This window comes from Dromaius novaehollandiae, chromosome 1 (genome assembly GCF_036370855.1).
Source record: "Dromaius novaehollandiae isolate bDroNov1 chromosome 1, bDroNov1.hap1, whole genome shotgun sequence".
Taxonomy (NCBI): domain Eukaryota; kingdom Metazoa; phylum Chordata; class Aves; order Casuariiformes; family Dromaiidae; genus Dromaius; species Dromaius novaehollandiae.
In genome coordinates, this window is record NC_088098.1 from 24,098,777 (window position 1) to 24,121,468 (window position 22,692).

A 22,692-nucleotide genomic window follows, 5' to 3' on the forward strand; every position below is an offset into this window, starting at 1 on the left:
CCAACTTTTTACTGCATGACAAAACTGAGAATGTGGGTAGCAGTGAAGGCTAGCCATTGCCCAGAAAGATTTAAAATACTGCAGGGATTTGTTGTCCTCTCTGTGCCGTTTCTTTTTCTCTCCCTTTCCTGTTAATTGAACCAAGGTGCATCTCTTTTAAACTTCAGAAGCTGTGGTATATCGGCCACTCTCTGAAAATTGAGGATTTTTTTCAAACTGGAAATACTTTATCTGATAGACTTTGAATGCTCATCTGTTGGTTTTAAGACCTACCAGAGTTAATAACTGGATGTCCCTCTGGGCAATAGTGCTGCTGTAAAGCCAGTAATGCGTTCACACTGTCCTTGCCCTTAACCCAGAGTTGTAGCAGTCAATGTTACCAGCTCAAAAGTTGACACAATTATACCTTTTACAATTTCCTTCTGAAACACTAAATGCTTAAGCTGATGGCGTCCTATGACTGTGTTCTCAAGGAGTCATAGCAAGTGATAGCCTGGAAGACCGAAGTTTTCTCTCCACACAGTAATAGCTGTAATTTGCTGCCTGAACAAGAGATCTCGCAGGGTGTTTCTTAGCTTTCCTTTCCAGGCTTTTCACCTGGGATTGATAACTGATGGCATCTGTTAGGTGCAAGAATTATGGGGTCACGAAGTCACTCAGCAGCCTTCAGAGTTCACTGTCATTGTCACAGCCCAAGTGGGCTAACTTTAAACCAGGTATCTCTACTAAGTTCTTGCAGTCTTGTGTTACGATGGTTTGTTTTTGGAGTACTCGTAATCCTATAATTGACTTTGATACCTGACATTAGATAAAATAGTTGCTGGATTCCTCGTTGGTGAGTCTGGTTATCTGGCAACCATCAGCCCCCAGGAAGTGAAGTCAGGCTGCTTCCCTGCAAAACTGATTTACACACGCGCAGTGCACATGACTGTGCCGTCGATGCATGGTGCTGGTTCTGGAGCAACGCTCACCCGAAGGACCAGGAGGAGCTGGCTGTCCGAGGTCGGCGAGGCGGGCCGGGCCGCGCTGGAGGCGCCGCCGCCGCCGCGGCTGCCGCGTTTGCGGCCGGGAGGGGAGGCACGGTTCCTCCCTAACAGCGGCCATATGGAAACCGCGCGGAGCCCTCCCAGGCGAGGGCCGGGGCAGCCGCCGGGGCTCCGCGGCTGGGCGCGCAGCGGGGCAGGGCGCGCTCCGCCCGCGCGGGATGCGGCACCCGGGGCGGCGCGGCAAGCGACAGGGCTGGTGTGTGCGAGGCGCCCGGTGACGGGAGGCGGCAGAGAGCTGCTGCCCCCCGTAAAGCGCCGCTTCTGCTCTCACCCGCTTCTCCTCGCAAAGCGCCGCTGCAGCTTCGCTCCGCGCGCAGCGGCGGGCATAGGGAATAATAAAAGGTTGTATCAGTATCACACACTGAGAGGTGCCAAATGCTGCCGATTTTTACTAGCCGGAGCCGTCGTCGCTGTAGGCTCAATAGCGGGTTGCATATAGCTGATAACGCTGGTGTGTCTGAACGAAGTGTCTGGGAGTAGGATTATTGCAGAGCAACTGGCTCATCGGGATTCCTTGCCTAATCAGAGGTGTTACCTCCTCCTCTTCCCCCAGTGTCTCTTGACATCATTTCATCCATCAGAGTTTCAGAGAGAGGGAAAAAAAAAAAAAACAGAACCCACCCAGTCTGTGAGCAACCCACACCAGCCCCTCAGCTTTGCTGGGACTGCAGGGAAGAGCCGGATCGGGGCAGAGGCGAGGGCTGGGAGCCGGCTGCGCTGCTGGTCCGCGGGGCTCGGCGCTGGCAGCGCGGGGAGCGCGAAGCCTTGCCCCGGGCGGCGTCGCCCCTCGCCCCGGAGCGCGGCAGCAGGCAGGGGCCGCGGCGGCCGCCGAGGGGCCACGGTGAGGGGCTTGGCCCGCTGAAGAAAGAAGCAGCCAAGGTGCGTTTGCCTCTGGCAGTAATTTTTGTTCCATGGGATTTCTTCTGCCCCCCGCGACTGAACCCATGTGGACTGAAGCGTTTCTAACATGAACTTTCTCTCTGGGATCTGGTGGTCTCTTCCTCTGGTCTTGTTCTGGGCAACCCCGCACGTCACCTCCTCATGGTGGTAAGTTTTGTAACTCCAAGAATTTTTGTTTGCTCTTGGGAAAGGTGGGGTCGGACTAATTGCAAACTCGGGAAGAAACCCCCCCTGCCTCTGCCGGCCGGCCGGCCGGGGCTCGCCGCTGCCAGCTGCTCCCTTCCAGCAACCCCAGCCCTAACGCAGCCGGGATTAGGCTGTCTCGGCATCTCCTTCCACACCCAGTTTCTCCTCCCCGGCTCTATCCTTCGCACGTAAAGACCAATTTTGCTGCATAATCGCAGGGTAACTGTGAGCTGCCAGGGCCGGGCGGGGATGGACCAGGCTGGAGCCAGCGGGCGAGGCTGCGCGGGGCTGCGCGGGGCGCGGGGGGGCGCGCAGGGCTGCCGGCTCCGTGCTGCCGGCGCCCCGCAGACGCGCTCGCAGCTGCCCGGCTCCCGCCCGCCCGCGGGCTGGGAGGCGCGTGAGCCCATTGCGAGGGCATCGGGGCTGCTCTCGCCTGCGGGCTGCCCCTGCCTGCGGGCGGGGTTTCCCGCTGCCCGCACGCTCCTGCCCCGGAGTTTCGCGTCGCTGACCTAAAACCTGCGGGGGAAAAAGGGACCCCCCGCCCCTGCAGGGAGCACAGCGCTGCCTTCAAAAAGGTGTTTGATCTTGTTGAGAGGCGTCTAGGCGAGCTGCAAAACCCAGACCCGTTTAAGGGGGGGGTCCTGCTCCAACTGGGGGCTTAAACCAAAGCAAAACAGAAACATCTTAGTGTGGAAGAGGGGTTAAACTTCTGCTTATAAACACGGCGAACAGGGGATACATTTAGCCTTGACATTGGCTGACACGGGATCAAAGCCTGATTTATCAGACTGAACATTTTTCAATAAAATGACTAATTCTGTGTCCATAGTCTATAAACATTATTTATTGCGATGGCTTTTTGTCATATTGTCTTTTGACTGTCACTTACATATATTTTTTGGAAGTCACAGTTTTAACGATTTTATGATCATATAAAATAATGAAAACACAAGAAAAGGACATTTTCTTCTGTTTGACCGCTTCAAAAGACACCTACAGAGGTTTGGGTTTTATAAGAGGTACCTTCCTAAACATTTCAGGACTAATAGAGAACATCTGGGTACAGATGATGATGTAATTTAATTTTTGTCAAGTTTTTTTTTTCTGAGTACTACACAGAGCTATAATAACGGAGATCTGCGAAATGCCTGATATCGTTAAAAAACACGGCATCGGAGATGTTTACAGGATTTCTGCCGAAGAAGCCGGCGCAGCAGCAGCTGTGGGTCCGTCAAGGCGAGGATTCCCCGTTCGCCGCCCGGCATCGCCCTGCGCGCCGGCGGCGGGTGTCCCGACGTGGGGCACCCGCCGCCGGCGCTGCCCGCCGTCCCTTGCCTCCCGCAGGTACATGGGGGCCGTGGGCTCGTCGCGGGTGATGTGCGACAACGTGCCGGGGCTGGTGAGCCGGCAGCGGCAGCTGTGCCGGCGGCACCCCGAGGCGATGCTCTCCATCGGCCGAGGCGTGGCGGCCTGGACGGCCGAGTGCCAGCACCAGTTCCGCCAGCACCGCTGGAGCTGCAGCGCCCCGGAGCGGGGCCATCGCCTGCTGGGCCGCGTCCTGCTGCGCAGTGAGTCAGGCCGCCGCATCGCGGCCTCTGGGCTTTGTTTCGGCGGCTGCTGAGCTGCGGGGGGAGGGGGCGGAATGCGGGATCCCTCCGGAGCCTCCCAGTCACCGAAGCAGCGCACCAACAGGGAGAAACGCTCCTCTGCCTAAACACCTGCGCCCTGGCGCAAAGCCTGGGCCGGGTTCAGAGAGGTGCTTGGGCGGTTCAGCCCTGCGGCTCCAACTCTTTTAGTTCAACAGGAGCCCAAACTGCAAAGTAAGGGCCGCGGAGGAGCTGGGCTCCCTGGGCAGCGCAGCCCCCCCCCACTCCGCAGGGACACGGGGACCCTCCGTGGGCCGAAAGGAGCCACGCGTGCCAGAAGGGGACTTGAGCGCGTTGGGGGGAGCAGAGGCGACACCCCCTTCCCAGCCCCAGCTGCAGCCTGGCTCCCAGCTGGGCTCCCTCCCCCCAGGGGCCAAGGCCGCGTGCTATCGGCATAGACCCTGCGGGCAAGGACAGCGGGGCACAGCCGAAGCCGGTGAACGGCTTTGGGCTTGCGCGACACCAAACAGCTCAGGGCTGCAACATGACCCCCCAGGCAGGGGGAAGCACTTCATGCTTAAGGGTTTTTTTGTGTGTGTGTATGTGGATGCTGAGGCCATCTAAATGTTGGACTTAGCCATCCAGTGAGTCTTTGGACTGCTTATATGGTCCTTTTGAATCCAAGAAAGGGCTCAGATCTGTCCACAGTGCTCCTATCCCAGTGTCACCACACACTGAAGTCCTCCTAACCCGCAGCTCTTTCCACCAACCGCCCCACATGGGCACGCCGAGGCGCTGACCGCCGCCGAGGGTGACCTAGCTTGGGCCATCTCAGACGGCCTCAGCAGGGTCAGCCCATGAGCGCTGGAGAGGGCAGGACAGGGAGAGCAGGACAGGCCCTGGGGCCACCATGGTGGTGGGAAGGAGGACAGGCTGCCCTGGGCCCTGCCCGAAGCGGGCATTGCAGCCATGTAGCACCGCGCGAGCGGGAGCCGGTGCCCAACGGTGCTACCGGGAGTGAGCCGCTGCCCGCCGCTGGCTTGGTGCTGCCTTCGCCTGTGAGTAACCGGCTACGTCACCGCTCGTTTTCAGCTGAGGCTTTAGATGAGGTTTGTCTGGCGTACAGGAAACCATGTCTGGCAGATCATGTCCTAAGTGTGATGAGGCTATTTCATGGAACAGTCAAAATACAGTTTTTCCAAAATTGAAATTTTCACTGTTGGCTTATGGGGCAGAAGCGAAACACACGGATGAGTTCTGCTCTGAGCCTCATTAGACAGGGATTGCAAGGGGAAATGTAGCTCGTTATTTCTCTAATTTAAAAGGAACTATTTTTGATTAGTTTACAAGGCTCAAAACCTTTCCAAGGACATCAAGTGTTTCTTTCCAATAATAATTTCAGAAAAAGTATTGGTATTTCTGAATATATTTTCTCAGAAATGAAATCTTCAAAAGAGAAGGTTTTGTAACAAGCCAAGTTATCTTACACGTGATTTTGAAGCTAATATAGGGAAAGTCAGGATTTCCCCAGTACTTCTGTGAGTTTTAAGTCATCATTTACCAAAGGTTTGCCCAGTGCGTGGGACTACAGGGCTTATTCCTATCCAAAGCATCTAGATGCTGCTGGGCTATAAATACTAAATAATAAGTTATATAATGTAGTGTCGAATCTGCCTTATCTGCCCCTACAATGGAGTCACAGATGACATTGACTCTGTGGTCCTACTTTACTATGAAATTGCTTTATAAGGCTGACAAATCTCAGAACGGGCCTCTTTGACTCCTAGTGCCTAAACCACTGCACAAAAATGTACTCCTCACCATCTCTGTGCTAAAAACTTCTAAAATATGAAAAAATCTTGTTACCATAAAGAGACTTGTGCCAATATAACATAGCTCTATACTGTAAATTGCTACATCTTAAAGTAAACTTAAGCAATTAGTGCACTGAAGTGTGTACCTGGCAAGGAGCAGGCATAATTTAGTAGGCATGATCTGCATAGGCTGTAGGATACTACAGGGTCTTTGATAACAGGAGGCAAAACTGCCTGAACAACTGGCACATGGTGCAAGTCCAAACCCTGCCTACTGCATGACACAAGCAGTACGGCTGATCTAGTGGAATTCATTAGTGGCAACTAAGGTGCCCAGGCTTGGGTCTAGAAAGAAAACTTACGTATTTTCAGGAAATAACACCAAAGATCTCTTGGTCTTTTAAACAAGAAAGGCTCTTCCAAGAGCCTCAGAAGAGAAAAGAAAACTAGTTTCAAAAGCTATTGGCAGCATATTGCAATATGCATGTTGTTTCACTGTCCCTATTTAATAATTTCTTATATCTGTCTCTGAAATAGCACTTCATATATTTTTCTAATTGATTAAACATGGTGGAAATGCCAGCTGTCCTGTCTGTGCAAAACAACTGCTCTGTGAACGTATATTAATCAATATCAGAAACACACTTCTAATGTTTTCCAACTCCAGCACTATATTGATGAGCTTTTACGAGGGAGGGGTTCAAGTTTAAGCCATGACTAATTCTGACTCCAGGGAATGTGTATTTTGTGTGATTTCAGCCCAGTTTCAATCTTTTGCTCAGCAAAAAGTCCAGGGTAACTGGCTTTTAACTGTTAAAACTGTCTGGAGTTGCGGTAGCCGCTCCAACTAGCTCGCTCAGAGGTTTTTAAAGTGCCTCTTTGTTCCAGGCAGTCGGGAATCTGCTTTTGTACATGCCATCTCCTCCGCTGGGGTGGTTTTCGCTATCACGAGAGCGTGTAGCCAAGGGGAGCTGAAGTCATGCTCCTGCGACCCCAAGAAAACAGGTCCAGCGAAGGACAACAAGGGGCACTTTGACTGGGGCGGCTGCAGCGATAACGTTGACTACGGCGTCAGGTTTGCCCGAGCGTTTGTGGATGCCAAAGAAAGGAAGGGGAAAGACGCGAGAGCGCTGATGAACCTGCACAACAACCGCGCTGGAAGGAAGGTGGGTGTCTCTCCTCTCGGGGCCTTGCAGCGCTGTGAACTCCCACCTCTGGGGCCTGGAGGAGTTTATCCTCCTACGAGCTGGTTGGCCCTCGCTGGGCGACCTCAACAGCTAGAGCGAGCGTGGGGTGAGTGGCCAACTGACACGCTATTTCTGTCTCCCTGAAAGGTTTGGCGTAGCCCAGATTTCCAAATATGCTAAGCGCGACCGCTGGGCAGCGTTCCCCTCCAAGTCGACTGGGTGATCCAGCGCGTAGCAGGTCAGGCACAAGCGCAGGTCTTTGCAGGACGGCTTCGGAGCCAGGCTTTCGTTTGTGCATGGCCGTTACCTCAGGCCGTGTACAGGGAGGACTTCTGGTTAATAAACAGTGCAAATTCCTAAGGGAGGCTGAAGGCTACACCGAAGAACAGACTTGACTATTAAAGAGCAAATTCAAAGTGCTATTGGAGGAAAAAAAACAGTACTGGGTATTCCTCTAGGCATATAATAAACCTAAACACAAAATGAGCAAAGGTAAAATACAGTTACTTCACAGTTTAAAAAGATAAAAGCCATAGTAAATGTCACTCAAAAAGGCTTTTGCCTTTGGGCATGACCTTCTCTAAACAAGAACCCTTCTCTAAACATCATATTAAAATAATATGCTTTAATTTTAACAAGATGTCCTTACTTTTTTAGCCGTAGCTAACAAAAAGTAGTAGTTGCCCAATGCCATATTGTCTGTTGCTGGTGCCAGGACTCAGGAATATTTTATGTTGGTATTTATAAATAACAAGAATAGCACCAATAACTGGAGTGTACTGATTCATTCTTCAAAACACATAGTAAAATTTACTGCATCCACAACAGGTGAAAGAAGGCAGAAAAATATTTTATTGAGCTACCTCAAGCAATCTTAGGATGAATCTTGGAAAATTTGTTTCCTGTCTTTTGTTTCCTTTAATCTATATTCAGTAGGAAGCAAATTTTTCATATTCTCCTATCCTTTTGCATTAAAAAGTTCCCTTAATAAACTGTAAAATTACTTTGTATTAACTGCTCCTTGTAAGAAAAATGATCCAACTTTAATTCTTCAATGAATTGTACTCGAAGTAGATGATTTTCCTGATAATTTTTTCTTCTTTAACATTTCCTCCACCTGCTTATTGTCAGCAGATATAATTAATATGTAATATAGCCAGATGAGGCTATTCAGATCAGTGACATGTGGTCAGTGAAAAAAAAAAGCTAATGCGGTTGTCTTTGTGATACTGTCTAAAAGAGACTGCAGTGCACGACACAGGCAAAGGCTATGGGGTGAACTGCTCCATGCTGTGAAGTACTCTCTGTAATAGCTGAGTAACTTAGTAAATTAAAAAAATATATACATGCAAAATAATAAGGCAGTATTAGTAAGTAGTTAGTTTTTTTAGAAAAAAAATAACACCTTTGTTGTTGAGACTTTGTTGAGGCTTTGTTGAGACTTTGTAAGTGTTTTGGATAAAATTAGTCAATACACACTCCTATGCTCTAGGACCGGTTTTGTGATGGGTGTCGCTGTTTCGCACCCATGATGTAGCCACGCAGGTTTAGCACCTGGAGTCCCGCGGGTACCTCACCCCCGTGTGGCTGGCACGCACACCTGGGTAGCACCAACTCTGCCCCCAGCTTTTCCTCACCCCAAGAGGAGAGGCCTGTGCCGATAGGCTCCTGCCAGACCCAGGCTACTAAGATTTTAGTCATTCAAAATGCATAGGATGAGTATTTGCAGTAACCCCATATGCATCAAGCACAACAGTATGCTGTGTAACAGTGAGGGAACATCACCGGCTAAAAAGTCCTCTATCCTAATGTGTGGCTCAGCCCAGCAAGTTGCATACAAGCAGTTTAATTGATTTCTACTCAGATAATTAAAACTGAGCATGAGATTAAATTCCAGTCTGACCAGAATCCCAATTTTGCAATAGTGCTGTTGGCAATGAAGTCGGGCTGTGGGAATGTCAATGACATCTTTGAAGTAGTCGAACAAATTGTTTACAAGTTGGAAAGTAAATTAAAAATACTTTGGCTATATAACACATTCTTGTTGTATTACTAAGTGCTTGATTGGAAAATGCCACCCCACTGTGTGTCAGTCTCACTTTTAATCGTGAAGCATTTCTCTTCATTATCTCCCTCCCGTGATCCTGTTCCTCTTGTACAAAGTCTAGATTGTTCATATTTCATGAACCCTTAAGGCATAATGTTTATAGATCAAATATCCATATCTTGAGAATTAGCAATGACTTATTTATTGTATATGAACCCATCTGTTGTTCTCTAACATCATGCAGATAGCTTGAATGGCTGAGATGAAGCTGAAATGGCTTTAAGGCTATCCAGACATTAGATTAATGATGATAGTGATCTCTCCTGTGCAAGTTAATGAAGGTCTGATTCTAGAATTTGTTAAAATGTTTGCTTGTTAAAAGATTTATAAGGGTTTTACAAATATCTTACTTTAAAGTTTCACAGAAATCAAATGACTAGTTCAGATATAATGCTTTATACAATCTCTGCAAAATCATTTTAATAGGTAATGCCTATTAATTTTGGGGCAATATTTAAAACGCTGTCTACATCTGCATACACATTTAGACCCCCATGCCTAAGAGCTGTCTGACACTCTGGACATTTTTGTAAACTTTTTCACATTAAATTTTGACACAATTACATTAAAATTTTCTTAAACAATTTAGTCAGCACAGAAAGTCTCACAAAATTTTAAGATATTTTTCTCTACAACAGAACTATTCAAGGCAATGAGCAACCTCATAAAAAAATGAGAGGTTCAGTGTGGCAGTGCTTCAACTTGAGCAATGGTAAAACCAGGTACCTTTGGTGAACAAGGGGCTGCATTATTCTGTCCGTTATCCAGATTATTTCTTACTGTCCATATATGGGCTATGTCCTAGCATGGTAGTGTCATATAGATCTTTAGCATGACTAAAAGCAGGGGGACAGGTAAGACCACCACCCAGAAGACCATTTGTGTGGTTGAGGAAAGCAAGCGGAACAGCCCAACCATGTGAGGCTGACTTGATGCTACCAGTGGGTGTCACTACAGACCGTGATTTCCAGACCCATTGCAAGCCTGGCATTTGCAGGATCAATGGAAAAGGATTTTGGAGAAGCATAAATTACAGTTTGTTTCACCTGTGTATATTTTAATGCGTTTTTAAACAGGCCGTGAAGCGGTTTTTGAAACAGGAGTGCAAATGTCATGGTGTGAGTGGATCATGTACTCTAAGGACCTGTTGGCTGGCCATGGCAGACTTTAGGAAAACAGGAGATTATCTGTGGAAGAAATACAATGGAGCGATTCAGGTGGTCATGAATCAAGATGGCACTGGTTTCACTGTGGCTAATAAGAGATTTAAGAAGCCAACTAAGAATGACCTGGTATACTTTGAAAGCTCTCCAGACTACTGTATCAGGGACAGGGATGTAGGTAAGCCTCTATCATTACACATGGTTTTATTTCAGACATTTGTACTTTGAAGGTCAAAAATGATCATTATGATTGAGTTTATGTATATAAAACCCATGCATATAACCAGATGGAAACAGGAAGGAGGATTTTCTGGAAGGACAGCCCTGTACAAGAATAATGGCTCCTTGGTGTCTCTGGATGTATGATAGACAGTTGTTCTAATGTAATTTGGCAGGTTCTTCAAAACATGATATGGAGCCTTGTTGGGCCACAGCATACGAGCACTGCCAGAGAGACTCTGCAAGGCTGAAGTTGCTTTTAGGACAGGTTTGGAGGTGGTCCATAGACAGCCACATACACACTTGTATCACACAGCTCACCCCAAAACTGTCAGGTGTGACTACAACAGACCCGAGTCCTACAGTGTTCCTATTATGTTGCCTCCACTTACATTTCTTCCCTTCCATACTATCATGATATTGCTGTAAACTCCTGAGGCAAGGGCAGGCTGGTGTCCTTCCTTTGCACTTCTGCCAGCTCACTGGGTCCTGGGGTCCTCTCGCGGGGGATGCACCTCTTCCGCAGGTGGCACAAGAGGTTCATCAGCTTGGTGTGGATCAGCCTCACACCAGCCAATGCAGCCGCCCGCAGCACCATGAAGCTGAATGAAATCATGCAGGTCTGTGGGGCACAGCGTGCCCCACCAAATGTCATATCTGTTCAGGCAACGTTGGCTCAGTCCATGATAACTCTCATATTTTCTGTAGGGTCTTGCCAGCCCCAGCGGGGCAAGATAAAGTTTCAGGGCTGCTGTTAGCGCTAACTTTTTTCTGCTTTCAGAGATTTTGGTAGAGACACACTTAACAATGTTACGGGGCTCAAGGCATTGCCAAGCAATAGTAATCATGCTAACAGTTCTTGTTAGTCTATAGTCTTTCCTGATGTGGCAATTAAAAACTAGCAACTGAAAACCCAGAAACTTGTAAAAGAGAACCAGAGTGAGTAATGTATGAAAGATGTTGTGGAACTAATTAATAGGTTTTATAGCATACCAGAGTGCAACCCGTTTGACATATCCATAAGTATCTGGATAGCAACACAGCTCAGCTCTTTTTGGCCCTGCTACATATTTACAATCCAAGTTTGCTTGGAATAAACATTGCAAAACAACTGTATTTAAATAAGAACAATATGTGAAATCTTGGTCATGTACTATTGAGTTCAGTGAACTCAGAATTTCATCCACTACACTTATATTGCCTAGCCTTTCGGGTTAGTGAAGTAGTCAAGGTAATTTGTGGTAAATGTTACAGCTTTTGCAGGTGATGCTTATTACCTGTACAAAAGCAAACTGTTCCTTGAATCGTGACTAATAACATAAAGTCTGATATTTTAATCCAAGTGAGTAAATGGGCATATAGTGGTATTGTGCAGAGATTGACTTTGCAGACTAGGATTTATTCAAAATTTTATTTCCTGAAGCTGCTTCCTTCATTGTAAAATCTGTGATTTTTTTTTCCACCTAAAAGGGGAGCCAGTTTGCAACCCACTTATGTGTCAAAAAGCCAGTTAATAATGTCTTTGTAGTGAACCTAATCTAATATGGCAGACTCATTATCTTAGAGGAGACTGGGCATTTTTCACTGCAGTGTATTATCTGCACTTGCCTGACTCCGTCAAGCCTGCCCGGTGACCGCGGAGCCTGACATATGCTTTCCTTCATCTCCAGATAACACTTCGGATGATGAGTTTCTTGCTGCTCTAGCATTCTGAGAAGGTATTTGTTTTGAGGAGTAAATTTTTGGAGAGAAGCAGTAAATATTTAATGGGATAAGGAATAACTCCACGCTTATTCTAATGAAGCAAAGAAAGAATCAGATAAACAGAAATTGGTCTGACTTTGACGGAGATAATAGCAGCAGCTGAGCAGGATTCTTTCTTGATCCACTGTATTTTCCCCGGTGCCCGCTGCAGAGCGTTAGCCTTGTGAAGTGTGGGGAATACAAAAGCTGAGCCTGGAAATACATTGACAGCATCTCAGTGCCAGCTAAATATAATACCACAGTACTTCATTATGTCCTTAAATGTAGTTCTTCCATTCTCCAGGGAATTCAAGTGATTTAGTCCTTCGGTAAAACAGTACATCTAGCAATTGATTAGTATCAGGCTGCCCGGGAGAGGCAGCTGCCTACCACACGAAAACTGGGGGTTTATTACTTTTTTCCTAAAGGGAAAAGAGTTGTCATTGCTTTCAGGAGTAATAGACTATGCTGAAAATGGTAATAGCAACGTGCTTAATAGGAGGTGAATGTAATAACCGCCTCTTGTCTAGTGTTAATGTTTCACAACTTCTTTTTAAAAAGGGCCAAAGGAAGGTTTTTCAGAAGTATTCAGCATTCACATAATTCTGCTTGCACTGAAGCCAAAATAATATTTACTCACAATTTTTACTCGTAATTCAACAGACACAGAGTCAGGACCCCTAAGATGCTTTTGAAAATCTTGCCAAGAACTTCCTACAAATTTTGACCCCTCGCATAGTCTTCCCATCTATTATCAGAAGTTGCCAGCTGCCAGAATGAATAAAAGCATACCCAGAAGTATACAGAGAGAGGGACCTTGGTAGGAATGATAATGCTGTAAAGGGAAATACAGTGAAGGTTGTGCAAGTGCCGCTGCCGGTTTACCGCAGACTGTCTTACCCTGACTGCGTAACTGCACAGGAGAAATGTTCTGAACAACAGTCTGCATTGGCTGCTTATAAGCACCTGTTAGAAACATCTTAATTTCTACAATACATGCTATTTTACCATCCATGCAGGCTAGGCTGATTGAAAACTGTTGCAAGTTTATCACATTTTGAGCATAGCAGTGGAAAAGTGGAGATTGCTTCAAGAATTACACGTACCAGCATTTATGCCGAAGTAGTGCAGATATTACCAACTTACTGGCAGCCTCTTTATTCTAGGTTGTCACTTGTAGAGTCCATGTAAGCGGAGGGGTATGTTCCTGCAAAATGGGGAGAAGAAAGGCTGCTTGGTGAAGGAGGGTGTGGAGGTGCTTGGGTGCGCAGTGGCAGCTCCCTGGCGAGGGTATGGGGCTATTTGCTACTGTTCTGGTAGCAACCGGGCTTCAGCTGCATGAAGCTGGTGGTGGATGAAGTGTTGCTAGGCCAGGGGCAGTTCGCCAGGGTGTGTTTGTGTACCGACGAGCTCAAGCTGCTGCAACGGTCCCCAAAGGCCTGCTGGAAACCAGCCTACCTCCAGCTAGCCTCGGTTATGTGCCGGTTCCTCAGCGCGGGCTCCGGGTTTGGTGCTCCCCAAGCCGGCTTTGATGCCTCTCCCCACATGCACGGCAGAGGCGCATGCCTGGGGCAGGCCACTGCGGTGGCTGCGCCCCACAGGCCAGCAGACAGACAGACAGATGGGCAGAGAGATGGCCGGACAAGGTGCTCTAGCTGTATTTGAGGAATCGCCCCATCCAGTGCCCCAGGTTCAAGGTGCTGCAGAGATGTGTAGCCGAGGGAGTGCCATGCTGCCGGTGCCATGGACACCTCCCTCGTGGAGCATCCGTGCCCAGTGCCAAGGTGACCTGCCTCGGACCCGCCAAAGGGTTATCTGCCTGCTGCTTTCTCTGCCTCGCTGCCCCACACAAGCAATTTACTGCATTTCTGAGATTCATATGGCTCAGTTTGGAGTGAAAGAAAAATGTGACATTAAAATATAGTCTGTAACATATTGGTGTTGGGCAAGATGTGTTAGTGCTTTAAGTATGTAACCAGTGGAGGGAAACCAATTCTGATCTATGTCAGAAACTTTTCACTAAAGTTAGCCATATACAATCAGTCCCTGTGTGACTGCTTGACCTATATCTCAATTTACACATTGAAAACATACTGGGTGAAATCCCAGCCCTGTGAAAGCTGACGATACAACTTCCAATGATTTCAGTGAGGGCAGGAGTTGATCCCCGAAGAGCTGAGGAAATGTTAGCTATCCTTCAAGCACATTTCTGAACAAGCTCTGGCAACGGAGCAGCGTAATCATTCAAAGATCCTCTTGCATCTTCGAGATTATGACAGCTATTAGTGGCTATGAAAATTTAAGTTAGACATGTTTACCATAAACAGAGTCTGCACAAACTCTTTTTATCAGCATATTTCTGTCTCTTCATTGCTGGCCTGAAAAGTCCCAGCTATTCCAGATGCAGCTGCCTTTCGCGTGCGCTGCTGGTTTCCCTGAGTCCTGGTGTATTCTGCATTACATGTAGGTTCCGAGTGGTATTTCCTGATTTAAAAAGTAGCTTCAGAGCTACTTCTCTTGTCAAACTGCATGTGTGGAAACTAATTTATTGTTGCTGGGGTTTTGTGTTTCAGGGTTTGTTTTCAAGTGACTGCCAGGTAATGAGCTTTATTGCTTGAAGCCAGACTTTTGATCAGTAGGAGTAGAAGGGAAAATCTCGTTATAAATAAAGGAGTAAATTCATTTTGGTGTCTTGGGAATGGGAAAAATAATTTTGAACTTTCAATATGTTTTGGTCAAGAAAATAACATGGGCAAACAAGAAGAAAAGGTCTGATGTGCAGGCCGTAAAGTTGGCAGTGTGAAAAGCTGTGGATATTTTGGCAGGTATAAAGTTATGTATTGGCATGACAATTCCAAAACTTGAACTAAAAACGAAGTGGTTGCATGAAAAGTTTTGACAAGTAGCAACCTAGTCCTGCCTCTTCAGTGATTAGGAGGCTCATTACACATAGTAGGAAAAAAAGCAGAAAATTCTGCCTTATTTTGTTTAGTTTCTTCTGTTGTTGTCATCATCTTAGTGTCTGAATGCCTTCCAAGGAGTGCAGCAGTTTCTGTGTCCAGTATTTGCCAGTTGTTGGTCATTTTCTTTCACATGAAGGTGAAAGGGTGTGTGTGTAATAGTTTGCTGTATTTTGGTATGGCTTTATTCTGAGGCGAGGCGAGTATATGTGTTAAAAATTGCCATGGAGTTTGTGATGTTTCTAGGTTCCCAGATCTGGAATACACATACCAAACTGCTCTAGGTCCTGGTCCTCCCTAGCCAGAAAGAAGCTCCGGGTTACTGCAGTGAAGGGGTAGCTGTCCTATACAGTCAGTGCTCAGACACTGCCCGGAGCCCTTAAAGCGGTGCACGCTCTTTGACGACGATGATGGTTGCAAAACCGCAGGGTAGGTGCCTGTGCATCGAGGAGCATCCACGCTTAATCCCAGTCGCGCCGTGTTTCAGGAGTCAGCAGTCTGGCAGCTCCCCACCTAGGCAGGAAGGCAGGTGGTGATTGTTTTTGAGTGAGACTAGCTGAATTCTTCTAACCGGCCCAGAAGTCAGGCAAAGCCACAGAGATGTTGAAGATAATGTTTGAACTTTTCAAAAACTTTGCTTTTGGTCAGAACTAAGCTGTTATGTGAACCTATTTTCCCTTTAGCTGCATTCCATGGATAATTTACTGTCCTCACCTAGCAGCATAGTAAACGTTGCTCTTATGTTGTGGGTAATACCGTATGATACCAACTTCTGACTTTCTGTTAGGGGATGAAATCCTTTTCTTTTTGAAATCAGTGGCAAAATGCCTGGTGAAATCTGTCATGCCAGTATTTCACCTATGCTATTCCATTCACGCGCTCTTTCGCTGCTGTGTTATTTCCCCAAACATCTGGAAATCAGAACTTGTGAGCTGGAAAATAACCTATGTCTGAGTTAAGGAATGGTGTTACACCTGCCTGGGAAAGCTCCTGCACCTAATCACAGCAATGCGTAATGAACAGGCCCTGACCCTAGGTAAGGGCTCAAGGGCGTTTCCTACCATGTCAGGGAAGCAAACAACATAACCCTCTCTCTGCTTAAGTTCAAGAGGCAGACTGAGACGAACAGTTGCTTTGCTTGTTTGCTCCTGAAAGCGTGATACCTGGCTGATAGCTGCGTGACTGTGGTGCGGTGAAAGCTGTCAAGTATCCAGCTCATTTCTCATGAATCATATGCAGAAAGCAAAACACCAAGCAATTTGAAACCAAATCCAGATCACGGTTATTATAGATTATTGTCCTCGACATGCTGCATTACACAAGCTAGGCATATCCAGGACTGTGTTGCTGGACCCCATCAGGATGATAAAACAGCACGCAGGGCAAGGGGAAGAGCAGGTGGGGAGCTGCTTGACAGGAACGAGGGGGAACCCATGCAGGGAGGTAAGCAGGGATTCACCACAAGTGTCTAACACAGAACATCAAGCATAGCCGTCAAAAGCTTGGCCTTCGTAACTTTTTGTCTGAGCAGCAAGTGGTTACAGCAAAAGTGGTTATTCAGTGAATGCATTTTGCCCAGTCTGGGATGTGATAGTTATTTCTGTGTGCTGACAGAGGCACAGACACTTACTACTCAGCTGTTTCAGTTGTTTGCACAGTGTCGTGTGTTGAGAAGAAGGTAGTAGCCTAGAAGTGGGTTTGATTTGTTTTCTGCCACTGGTTTCCTATGGGAGTCCAGGGGAGCTGTGTGGCTCTGCGTCCTCCTGAGTCCTGGTCCTGCCTGAACTGGTGGCACGTGGTGGTCCCTGGAAGTCAATCCCCCCATACAGAGGTGTGACACCTAAGGAGAGGAGCTGGGAAAGCAATCATAAAGGTGGCCAGACAGGCATGGAGGACAGAAGGCGTGCAAGGGGGATTAGGTGACTCTCACCAGGGTGGATGGCTGCTGCTGGCTGAAGGGACACTTGCGTCCCCTCGGGATCCCAAGCTCTGCACCTCGCCTGCAAGGAGGACGAAGAGCCCTAAGATAGCAGCTCCCATTTTGCTTCCTTTAACAGCCTGTCCCGCCATACTCTTTGGCTAGAGGCCAAGCGGCTTCAGGGCAGCCCTGCCTGTCGCAGTGACACCTGCGCTGGCTCCCTTTGCGCTTTGCCCAGCTTTGCGCTAGCCCTGGTGTCCCAGCCCCGGTGCAGACAGATGAGGAGGGAGGGCTGGGAATGGCAGAGCTGGGGAAGGCAGAGCAGCCCAAAACCAAGGCTGCTTGATGGCAGTGGCCACGCCGTGCTGTTTTTTTCTCCATATCCGTGGACAAGGAATGCAGGCTCCATGAACAGGCTCACAGTTGAGCATCCTGAGCAGAAACAGGATTTGTGTGCCTGGACATGCCAGCGCCCGTCTCTGGGCACATCAGAGGGCCAGCCCCCAGCCCCCGGCCACCTTTCCCCTTTTCAGCAGCTCCGGGATGTCCCCTCTGTGGGCACTGCAGCACCTGCAGGCCCTGGAGGTGCAGGACCACCAAACTGGGGTCTCTTCCCTGCCCACAGCAGCCGGGTGAGAGGCTCCCTAGAAGAACCGGCGGAGTGGCTCTGGCACACGCCAGTGCAGGCAGGGATGAGAGGCTGCGCAGAGCCCCACTACTGCTGTCTCTGAGGCAAACTCGGCCTGTCGAGGGCAGCCTGCTGAGCGCTAGCCTGAGCTGAAGCAGTTCCTCTTTGGAGAAATACGGCGTTATCCGAGACTCGTGCTCCTGCAAAGAGTGGGAGCCCTCACAGAGGGGCAGGGAAGACCTTGAGCCGGCAGATGCCTGGTACAGGGTGTGTAAACACGAACCGGGACACACTCTGAGGCCAGTGAATACCTGCTTAAACAAAGCGGAGCCAAAAGAGAAGGCAGCACCGCGCACAGTGACAGCATGTGCTGTGGCTCTGTCCTTGCAGGACGGCAGGGACAGGGCACGTGTCCCTGCAGCCTGTCGGCTTCTTCCACAGGTGCCCCATCAGCCACAGCAGCAAGCACTTGGAGCTGAAGCTTTCCAGGTGTTTAGCCAAACTAGTGGGCTATAAATTTCTGGCCCAATGAAGACTTAAAAAAACTGGGGTAGAGACTATGGAAGAGAAGACAGCGATGCCTCCTAGGGATGGAAACACTGCCCTGGGTCATCGGCTGAAGTCTGGGCTGACTTGGCTGCAACAAGAACAAAATTCCCCGCACCTTGTTTAAGAGCCTCAATCACATATCATTCATGTGAAAAAGCACAGCCTGAGAAGACTTTACTCAAGGGCCTGTGCCTAAGCGAGCTGTACGCTGGGGACAGCCACTGAAGAACAGCCCCTGCCACTGCCCGAGTGTTTGGGCTCAGGCCAAAAATGCATGAAATCTTGTTGGTGCCGGGGACAGAAGAACAACGCCAAATACTTGCATGGCGTGAAGGGGTCTGATACAACAGCGGTGGCATATACAGCCATAAGCACACTATAGAAAAAACAATATCAATGAGAGCAGCTTAGACTTTTATTAATTACAGATTTGATTAATTACAGATAGCCCATTTTCTGCAAACTTGAGTTAGTGTTTGCAGGCATGGTATTCTTTAACAAGGTAAACTTGGCTTCATGTTTTATGGCCACCCATAAAATAACCGTAGCATCACAATAATTTTAAATAATAATAAAACCAAGCAGATATACTTTATAAACTGTTCCAAATTAATTTATTGTCCCTAGCCAATATTTGGGGAACTCTTTTTTTGGCCAAAACCAGAAAAATATCCCTATAAGTGGGACTAGGAAAAATGTTAAAAGAACATCCATTTCATGGATGAATCTGGAATTGTTTTATAATATCAATATGTAATGAAATAGGTTAAGGAACAAATATTCATGAAGTTTTCAGATGGCTAATGTTCTGTCCATAGCTGTGGTATAGAGGCTAAAGTGTGCCCTAAGCTAAGTATCAGATGAACTCATGTGTGGTACAGTAGCTGTTCAGGCATATGTAATTTATTTAAAGACAGTGTTTGTTGCAAGTACGATAGTAGTGGTAGGGAGGATCACAGCAGCCAGGGGAACAGTCCTAATTTATATATGTGATGAAGTACTTTCCTCCATCAGGTGGTGCCAATGGGGAGCCACATTTAAGAAAGTGAGATGCTTTGATTTGGATCAAACAAAATAAACTCCTTTCGCAGTGAAAAATGGAAAAATAAATAAAAGATATTAAAAGTCATTTTTGCAGGAATCTTGCAAAAATAGTTTGTGTCCAGCAAAGCAGCTCAAATGAGACCTCCTCCCTGCCTGAAGGCAGCAGGTCATGAGAAGGCTAGCTGTGACTAAAGCTGCACAAGCCCAGGAAGAGAGACAGTGTCTCATCCTGTTTATTTTTTCCCCCACCCTCAGTTAGTCTGAAAGCTCTGTAGTCTAAGTATAGTAGGCTTGAGAATCTGTAGTCTAAGTTTCCTGGAGAGACTTATTAGGATTTTTTTCGTGTCATTCTGAAAGCTCAATCTATTGCATAGGGTAGGCGCTAACCTCGGTTGTCTCAGCGGGTACCAGAACAGCTCCACCGTGGCTACTCTGTGTTTATGCTCCTGGGTTTGAGATCAGATTGTTGCTGCCTTCCCAGGCACCTGTTTTGCTTTCTTGTTATGTTCAGTGAAGTAGGGCCATGTCACTTTTTTCTGTTGGTAGTTGGCAGGAGACCTGCAGAAGGAAGGAGAAGCTACACATTCATTGCCCTGAAGTGACTCTTTTGTTTTAGTTTATCCAATTCTCACACACCCTGGGAACCTTGCGCCCTGGGGCACCCGCAGTCCTACTCGTGTTGCAAATGCTACAGAGCAGTCTCTGCCTTCCCAAATACTTCAACCCCCTGAACATGCCCTGGCCTGCCAGACAACACAGTAGATGCTACCACTGCCTGCCAAGAAATGCTCCAAAAAGGTGACTTGAGCCATTTAGTGCCACATGGAGATGGGCAGAACCATTTCAGTCACTCCAGAGAGTGTTTAATGTTATGTGATAATAATAATATTATGTGATATGTTCCTCTACCCCTCTTTCTGTCCATAGTAGTCTGTAAATTAATTTATTTTATCTAATGTATATGAAGAAAGAGGAGAAGAAACCTTTGTACTTAATCTCCTGAGTTTAGAGGCACCACAGATCAGCCACTCTCCAGCCATCCAAACCAACGTGCAGGGGGCTGTAAACCAGCATGGCAATGCCAAGTGCTCGGGTGCTTCTGTGCTCAGCCCCGCAGAGCCAGCACCACCGGCGGCACAGTCCCGCCACCACTGCTGGCCTGTCCTTCATGGCCGCAGGGCGAGGGGCTTCTCCTTCCCTGGCCCAAACTCCTTTTCAGAGCTGCTACACCCCATGGGGGCAGCTGGACTCTCCTAATGGGTGCCAGATTTTACCCATCCCTGAGGGCGAGCTGGGCTTGCAGGGCTGCTGTGGGGAGGGTATTTGCTCACTGGTGAGAAAGATGGGGCTACAGAGAGGTAGAGCAAGGCACTGTGGTGCTGACACAGCCAGGCAAAGCCTCGAAGCATTTTACCAATTTACTCGTCTTCTCACCTCCAAAAGTGGCTTCCAGAAGCCAAGCTGTCCAGAGTGTGAGAGCAGTTTTACGTTCTTGTAGCCATTTCTCTTGTTTGACGTTGAATCCCAGGTGATGTGATGCTGGCTCATCACGTACATTGCAAATTATATTTCCTGTACTTATTTTTCACATGTTTTCTGCCATTCCTTGAAATCCAGCCACTACTTTTTGAACAGGCCTTTACTGCATTTCTTTGTAGGCTCTCTAGGGACAGCCGGCCGGGTTTGTAACCAGACCTCCCGTGGCATGGACAGCTGCGAAGTGATGTGCTGCGGCAGGGGCTACGACACGTCACGTGTCAGCAGGATGACAAAATGCGAGTGCAAATTCCACTGGTGCTGTGCCGTGCGCTGCCAGGACTGCCTGGAAGTGGTGGACATACACACTTGCAAGGCACCCAAGAGTGCTGGGTGGATCTCCCGGACATGATGTTTGGGTGCTGGCACTCGAGGACGGCAACCTTCGCCGTTGCTGAGCCATGCAGGGAATGCTTTCAAGGTGTTCGCTACTTTTATGCAAGTTTTGCCTTTGTCTTTCATTGCAGAGAAGTCGCTCGATAATTCCTATAAACTCTACAGCACTCCATTCGCATTTCTACATGGCAAGGTGGCTGCATAAAGGTCTGTGTGCAAACTCATGTGACTCTGGATGGACCTGCTGCTGCCAGTACTCTTTAAGCTACCGTACAGCTCACCTCTGGAAAGCGTTGTGGCAGGTCATTCATGAGATCAGCAGCACAGCAAGATTTACAGGCGGAGCATCTCATGCGACCGTTGATGCCTGCACAGGATACAGTTTGCAAAGGCTTCCTTGGAAGGCTCTCGTGCTGGTCACAGTCATGCCCCGGGTGCTGAGCTAGCTGGGCTCTAAGTCTGAACACTGGTTGGTAATTCCTCCATAAAAGACAATTTGATGCCAGGGGGGTTAAAGGCTTTTCCAGCGGTGGCCTTGGCCACCCACTGTGGTGGGTAGGCTGCGCTGGGCTGGGCTGGCTGCCCCTTGTGGACTGCCCCGGGCAGCTGCCACCGTCACGGACACGCTTGCTACGGCCTCTGCATGCAGTGAACATGCTGCAGATCTGTGTTAGACAGAAATTGGCCCACAGGGACCAGCAAAGGAAACAGCAAGAAATGTATTCAAACACAATATTTTTATTTACTATTAAAGATTTGAAGCAAATGTCTCAGTTATGTTTCTATGAAAACATGCCATAAAAGTTTTTAAAAGATCATTAAAATTAACCACTGATTTTTTTTTTTTATTTTTTTTTTTTGGTGATCTGCAGAATCGAAATGGGATTTATTTCGCAGCCTGATGGCTGCTGGATATAGGACACTGCATAGGATTTCATGGTTTTCACTTACTGAATTAATGCAAAAACATTTGCAGGAAGCTGATTGAGAAAGAAATGCCTTGTCTCAGTACTAATCTGCTTTTTTTTTCTACAGGATCTATTGACTTTTCTGTTCTTTTAAATCTAATAAATCAACTAAGTATATCCAAAAATGATGCTTTCAGTTCAGATGGGGACTTGCAAATCTGATTTTCTCCAAACACCTTCTGCAAAAATTTAAGGCTATGTTGAAGAGTGTAATGGCCCTTGATGGAGGCAGTTGCAAGGTGTGCCAGATCTCTCTTCTGGGCTTGGTCCTGGATCAGCGCAAAACAACAAAGTGCTGGAAATACGTGTAGGCCCACAAGGCCCAGAAATCGTCACCTCTTTGGAGAGAGACTGGGGAGCTGTGGCAGACAGGGAGCAGCCTTCTCTCACAGGAGCAGGGACCAGCACGTGAGGCAGGACCAAAAACCGGGTCTCTGTCAAAAAGTCATGCATGGCAGCCTCTGAAAGGCTATGGAAAAGCACCCATGAGGCCGCAAGGCAATAAAAAATAACTTGGGAAAAGGAGATTGAACAGTTGACAGAAAATGTTTTAGATAGATACATGAAAAATTTCTATATGAAAATAGAAAAGACTGGAGGTACCTTCATGTGCAAAAACTGTGTGTGAAAAAGTAATATACAAGTAGCATACCATGAAAATAAAGTTAGGTGAGTACGCCAGTATGCTTTTTTTAAAGAGTATTAAGAGAAAATGCTTGTTTGCATTCAATTATCTTAAAACTCAGTCATTTAAATACCTGAAATACTTTTAAAAATATTTGTAGCATTAAAATGGGCAAGT

The 22,692-nt window shown here is 47.5% G+C and overlaps 1 protein-coding gene across 2 annotated transcripts; it reads left to right on the forward strand.

The window, feature by feature from the left end:
• Window positions 1-1,731: 1,731 nt before the first annotated feature.
• On the forward strand, window positions 1,732-21,688 carry WNT2 (Wnt family member 2). 2 transcript variants are annotated; one of them, XM_026097364.2, is made up of 5 exons: window positions 1,732-2,093; window positions 3,477-3,700; window positions 6,421-6,698; window positions 9,903-10,167; window positions 20,709-21,688. In XM_026097364.2, exons 1-5 carry the CDS (start codon window positions 2,014-2,016, stop codon window positions 20,936-20,938), a joined length of 1,077 nt encoding a protein of 358 aa, XP_025953149.1. In that variant the 5' UTR covers window positions 1,732-2,013; the 3' UTR covers window positions 20,939-21,688. The 2 variants fall into 2 exon arrangements, with proteins under 2 accessions (XP_025953149.1, XP_064363427.1); XM_064507357.1 differs by having other exon boundaries at window positions 21,054-21,688.
• The last annotated feature ends 1,004 nt before the right edge of the window (window positions 21,689-22,692 follow it).

Coding starts and splice junctions, on each gene's coding strand:
- WNT2 (XM_026097364.2), top strand. CDS start 2,014: ATGAACTTTCTCTCTGGGATCTGGTGGTCTCTTCCTCTGGTCTTGTTC. Junction 2,094..3,476: donor CACGTCACCTCCTCATGGTG/GTAAGTTTTGTA, acceptor TGCCTCCCGCAG/GTACATGGGGGCCGTGGGCT. Junction 3,701..6,420: donor GGGCCGCGTCCTGCTGCGCA/GTGAGTCAGGCC, acceptor TCTTTGTTCCAG/GCAGTCGGGAATCTGCTTTT.